Here is a 6,547-nt window from a genome sequence, read left to right on the forward strand (position 1 = left end):
TGTATTCCTTCCATCTTCTCTTGATGCTTTCTGAATTATTCAATAATTTGCCCAGAGAATCCTTCAATAACAAAAGTCGAGGTTTGAATTTTTTCTTCAGTTCCCCCCGCTTGAGAAATACTGAGCGTGTTCTTCCTTTTTGGGTTTCTGACTTGAGATCTTTGCACATTTTGTTGTGATATTTGATGTTATCGTCTCGAGCTGACCTTTGACATTTTCTGTTCAGCTCTTATACCTCCTCATTTCTTTCTTTTCCTTTTTAAAAATTTTATTGTGGATTGAGTGAAAGTTTACAGGGCAGATCATCAGTACCTCCTCATTTCTTCCATTTGCTTCAGCATTATTACATTGGAGTAAAAAGAAAATGACCTAAAGATCTAACCAGAAGATTCAGTTAAAAAAAGAAACAAGATGGCATGTTTACTTAGTGAAAATGAGGTGTTAGAAAGGGAATCTGGGTGGTATACACTATTAAGTGCTTCGCTGTGAACTGGAAGGCTAGAGGTTTGAGCCTCCCCATAGATGCCTGGGAGTCCTGGTGTGGCGCTGTGGGTTAATGCGCCAGACTGCAAAGCCATTTGAACTGCAAGGTTGGCAGTTGAAGCTCACAAGCTGCTCCTCAGAAACCCTGTACAGGGTCGCTATGGGTCAGAATTGACTCAACAGCACTTCACAACAACAACAAAAACAACATAGATGCCTGGGATAGGCCTGGCTATCTACTCCCAAATACTCATCACTGAAAACCCTATGGAGCACACCAGTTCTACTCTGATACACACGGGCTTGTTATGAGTCGGAACAAATGGTGGCAGCTGGTTTGGATTAGTGGAAAGAGAAATTAAAGAGGAATACAAAAAAGGTTGTAAAGAAGATGGGGAGAGAAAAAAAGAGAGTACAGAATGTAAAGAGAGAGCAGATAAAAACCACAACTCACCAAGAATGAGAAAAACAAGGCAGTGGCAGACAGGAAATGCCAGATGTCATGATCATCAAAGAAATCCAGCAGGATACATTCTCGGTTCTTCTCCCGGGATTCTGCTGGGGTTCCCTGTAGGAAGGCGAGGCAGGACATGGGCAAGAATTCCCACAAGTCAGTTGTTTAATGAAGGAGCATCTAGGATTTGAAGACATGCTATTAGACACCTGGTTCAAAAAGTTAGCCTCCATGAGCTAACATATACATGAATGTTCAGGGCAGAATTTTTTAAAAAAGCCAAAAAAATAGAAACAACCCAAATGCCCATTAACTGATGAGTGGATCATTAAAATGTGGTATATCCATACAATTGATTATTACTTGGGGAAATAAAAAGAAATGAAGTACTGACACATGTCACAATGTGAATGAACCTTGAAAACTTGGGAAATGAAAGCCAGACACAAAAGACCACAACTGTATGATTCCATTTCTATGAAATGTCCAGAATAGGTAAATCTATTAGGACAGAATGTGGTTGCTTAGGGTGTGGGGAAGGGATGGAGAGGTTTGAGGGGAATAGAGGAGTGATTGCTTAAAGGATATGAAGTATCTTTTGGGGATCTTGGGAAATGTTCTAAAATGGACTCTGATGCTATTTGCACAACTCTAAATAAATTTAAAACAACAACAACAACAACAAAAACCCCAACCCATCTAATTGAAAAGATGAAGTTATTGAAAATACCATGCCTTGGGTCAGGGGCACCTTAGTCTTCAAGCTGATACCTTTGCTCTTCAACACTTTAAAAAGGACTTGTTCAGCAGATTTGCCTAATGCTTCCATGAGTGTCAACAGTTGATCCAAGAAGAATGAAGTCCTTGACAACTTCAATCTCTTCTCCATTGATAAGAATGTTGTTTATTGGTCCAGTGGTGAGGAATTTTTGTCTTCTTTACATTGGGATGTAATCCAAACCGAAGGCTGTGCTCTTTGATCTTCATCAGTAAATATTTTATGTTCTCTTCACTTTCAGCAAGCAAGGTTGTATCATCTGCGTATTGCAGGTTGTTAATGAGTCTTCCTCCAATCCTGATGCCATATTTTTCTTCATATAAACCAGCTTTTCAGATTAGTTGCTCAGCATACAGGTTGAATAAGCATGGTGAAAGAATACAACCTTGTCGCACACTTTTCTTAATTTTAAACCATTCAGTGTTGCCATGTTCTGTTTGAACAACTGCCTCTTGGTCCAGGTACAAATTCCTCATGAGCACAAAGAAATGTTCCGGAATACTCATTCTTTGAAACGTTGTCCATAGCTTGTCATGATCCACACAATCAAAAGCCTTTGCGTAGTCAATAAAGCACAGGTAAACATCTTTCTGATATTCTCTGCTTTCAGCCAAGATCCATTGGACATCAGCAATGATATCCCTCGTTCCACGTCCTCTTCTGAATCTGGCTTGAACCTCTGGAAGTTCTCTGTGAGTGAATGCTTGCAGCCATTTCTGTATTACCTTTAGTAAAACTTTACTCGCATGAGATATCCAAGATATTGTCCGATGATTTCTGCATTCCATTGGGTTACTTCTCTTTGGAATGGGCACAAATACGGATCTCTTCCGATCGGTTGACCATACAGCTGTCTTTTAAATTTTTGGTACAGATGAGTGAGTGCCTCCAGTGCTGCCTCACTTTCTTGAAAGTTTTCAATTTTTATTCCATCAATTCCTGGTGCTTTGTTATTTGCCAGTTCCTTCAATGTACCTTGGGCTTCTTTCTTCAGTATCATTGGCTCTTGATCATATGGTATCTCTTGAAATGGCTGAACATCAACCATTTCCTTTTGGTACAGTAACTCTGTGTATTCCTTCCATCTTCTTTTGATGTTTTCTGTATTATTCAATAATTTGCCCAGAGATTCTTTCAATAACAAAAGTTGAGGCTTGAATTTTTTCTTCCATTCCTCCAGTCTGAGAAATGCTGAGCATGTTTTTCCCTTTTGGTTTTCTAACTCCAGATCTTTGCACATTTTGTTGTAATATTTGTCTTTGTCTTCTTGAGCTGACCTTTGAAATTTTCTGTTCAGCTCTTGTGCCTCCTCATTTCTTCCATTTACTTTAGCATTTCTATCTCTATGCTGGAGATCAAGTTTCCATGTCTCTTCTGACATCCATTTTTTATCAGAAGATCTTTTCTTTCTTTCTTGTCTTCTTAATGACTTTTTGCTTTCTTCCTGTATGATGTTCTTGATGTCATCCCATAACTCTTCTGGTCTTCAGTCTTTAGTGTTTAACATATCAAATCTGTTCTTCAGATGATCTCTAAATTCAATAACCTCATATACATACGAAAGCTGGATAGTGAATAAGGAAGACTGTAGAAGAATTGATGCATTTGAGTCATGGTGTTGGACGAGAATATTGACAGTACCATGGGCTGCTAAAAGAACAAATAGATGTGTGTTGGAAGAATCACAGCTAGAGTTCTCCTTGGAGGCCAGGAGGGCCAAACTTTGTCTCTCATACTTCGGACAATAAGGGGCCAGTCGCTGGAGAAGGACATCATGTTTGATAAGGTGGAGGGTCAAAGAAAAAGCAGAAGATCCCCAATGAGGTGGATTGGGAAAGTGGCAGCATCAATGGGCTCAAGCATGGCAACAAATGTGAGGTTGTCCCAGGACCTGGTAGGGTTTTGTTCTGTTGTACATAGTTCCTCTATGAGTAGGTACTGACTTGATGGCACCTAACAACAACAAATCTAACTGAATATTTTAAAAGGGTGAACTGTATTGTATGTGCATTATATTTCAAGTAAGTTATTGTTTAAAATAGGAAGCATGGTGGCTCCGTAGGATAAGCACTGGACTTCTAACTATAAGGTTACATGTTGAAGCCCACCAGCCTTTCCTGGAGAGAAAGATGAGGCTTTCTGCTCCCATAAAGATTTACAGTCTCAGAAGCCTTATACAGGGTCATTTTAAGCTGTAACTGACTTGATGGTACTTAACAATTATTTTTTAAAAAGTTAGCTTTCAGATTAACTTCTATGTATATAACTAGAGTGTTGTAGACCCAGAGAGAGTCCTTTTTGAAGGCTCTCTCTGATTCTATGATTAGAGTGGATGATCTGGGGCTTTGAGTGATTAAGGAGAGACAGCTAGATGAAGAGACTATGGCTCCAATTATTGAAGAGAATCCTGGGAAGTGTGAGCATGAGCCAGAAGAGCTGTCTTCCTCCCAGTTCTGTACCTCATTCATTTCCTAGAACTTAGATTTCCTGTCTGTGAAATGGATGTACAGACATCTGCCTCTAAGTGTTTGTGTATGAAGTGTGATTATGATAAGAATGGTGCAGTAGATATATTAATTAAGATTTTTAACATATATATTATTAAACATCCATTGAACAGGATCATAATAAAATATATTGTTAAGTGCCGTCAATTCGGTTCCGACTTATAGTGACCCTGCTATACGTCTTTGCAGGATCAGAAATTTTCATCTTTCTCCTGAGGAGTAGCTGGTAGACTTGTACCGCTAAACTTATGGTTAGAAATTCAGTACTTATAGAATAGAGTCATCCTGCTCCCCATATGATATGTTGTTGTTGTTAAGTGCCGTTGAGTTGATTCCGACCCATAGCAACCCTGTATAGAGTTTCTGAGGTGCAGCTGGTGAACTTGAATTGCCGACTTTGCAGTTCAAACCGACTTTGCAGTCCAGCGCATTAATGCACAGTGCCACACCAGGACTCCATATGATAATATATAATCAATATCAAATTTACAGTGTCTGTAGGGGTTACAGAACTCTTGAAGAGTTAATGGGTTAATGCTCTTGGCTGCTAACTGAAAGGTGGGAGGTTTAGTCCACCCAAGACACCTGGTACTCTACTTCCAAAAAAATCAATCATTCTACTCCAACACACAAAGGTTCACTATGAGTCAGAATTGACTTAATGGAAACTAGTTTTACTGGGGCTTATGTATGTATGAAGGACTGCCTTGGTAATAATAACAATGTGTTGTTTATGTGGGGATATTAAAAATTGCCCCTTTAACAGGAAGCTTTTATTTTGGAGAACGTAATAAAAGATGAATAGCAACAAACACATTAAGCAAGGGAGGTAGAAAAGTCAAAGATGGAGAGAAAATATCTCTGTGAAAAAAAGGGTTGTCCTCTTACCTCCCAGCTGCTGAGATTCTGGAAGAAAAAGTACAGGGCGGCTGACCACACCACAGCAGTGGCAATGATGCAGAATAGTGGGACCAGGAGGACCTTCTCTGAGCTGCGGAGCTGTGGGGTGAGAAATGGATACTGGCAAAGTTGACCCCCCACTGCCTGGTGAAGGACCCAGAGTACTGCCAGCTCCCAGTGTCCATCTCACCTTCATGATGATGTAGAAGGCCAGGTACAGCAGCAGGTTACAGATGAAGATGCCCAGCATATACGAAGCAAAGTCCCTGGGTCGATAGATCAGTCCAAAGAGGGCACTGAGAACATGGGTAGAAAACAGTTTTGTAGTCATGAAAGCAGATTTGTAATATTATTGGCTTTTTTGGTGCCTCCCTTACTTTTTATGTCCATTAAAAAATAACAAAGAAATACTTTAACATATTATAAGTTCATTTATTACATTGTATTCAGACCATTCATTTCTAATGTGTATGAAAAAGTCTCTCAAGTGGATGTATCATAAAAGCAATCATTTTTCTTTTCTTGTTAAAACTTTTTCCCTTTGTTGCATGGTTTTCACTATTATAAAGAATTCTTTGGAAAATCAATGAATACCTTTAGACATATTGTACTTTATGTTTGCATTTAAGATTAATTCTTTAGGATGCTGATGCTATTGTTAACTATCATTGAATCAATCATGTAGCCTTATGTGTTGTTGTTGTTGTGAAATTCCGTCAAGTCAGTTCCAACCCATAGTGACCTTGTATAGGGTTTCCAAGGAGCTGCTGGTGAGCTTGAACTACTGACCTTGCAGTTCAAATGGCTTTGCAGTCTGGCGCATTAACCCACAGCGCCACTCCAGGACTCCTTAACCTTATGTGTAGGTCACTAGAAATAGAACTGTCTCAATAATTGGCTTGACACACATTATCTAATTTTTGTTAGTTGTTTGTGGTTTTTAATGTAATTGTTGTTGTTGTTAGGTGCCATCAAGTTGGTACCGACTCATAGTGACCCTATTCACAACAGAACGAAACACTGCCCAGTCCTGGGCCAACCTCACAATTGTTACCAAGCTTGAGCCCACTGATGCTACCACTTAGTTGCCAGTCCATCTCGTTGAGAATCAGGTTGTTGTTGTTAAGTGCCATTGAGTCGATTCCGACTCATAGCAACCCTGCTGAGGAGCAGTTGGTGAACTTGAACTGCTGACCTTGCGGTTCAAACCAACTTTGCAGTCCAGCATATTAACCCATAGTGCCACACCAGGACACTGGACATATTTTATACAGTATGTCAACATTCTCATTATTTCCCTTTTAGTTGTTCCATTTCCAGTAGTCTAGTTTTCCCTGTTCTCTTGCTTTCTTATCTTTGCTTTACAGTAAATGTTACCATTTAGTCTCATATAGATGTTGCTGTTGTTGTTGTTTTTAAATGTAT

General features: G+C 39.4%; 1 protein-coding gene across 1 annotated transcript in view; it reads right to left on the reverse strand.

Annotated features, from left to right (window-relative positions):
- SIDT1 (SID1 transmembrane family, member 1) overlaps nucleotides 1-6,547 on the reverse strand; it is a 229,363-nt gene that overhangs the window by 4,774 nt on the left and 218,042 nt on the right. The window contains exons 23-25 of the mRNA XM_006864177.1: nucleotides 5,313-5,418; nucleotides 5,111-5,221; nucleotides 938-1,051 (exon numbers count right to left, since the gene is read on the reverse strand). Of these exons, the coding sequence (XP_006864239.1) occupies nucleotides 938-1,051; nucleotides 5,111-5,221; nucleotides 5,313-5,418 (331 nt within the window). The remainder of the gene's footprint in view (nucleotides 1-937; nucleotides 1,052-5,110; nucleotides 5,222-5,312; nucleotides 5,419-6,547) is intronic.

Source organism: Chrysochloris asiatica, unplaced genomic scaffold (genome assembly GCF_000296735.1).
Source record: "Chrysochloris asiatica unplaced genomic scaffold, ChrAsi1.0 scaffold00061, whole genome shotgun sequence".
Taxonomy (NCBI): domain Eukaryota; kingdom Metazoa; phylum Chordata; class Mammalia; order Afrosoricida; family Chrysochloridae; genus Chrysochloris; species Chrysochloris asiatica.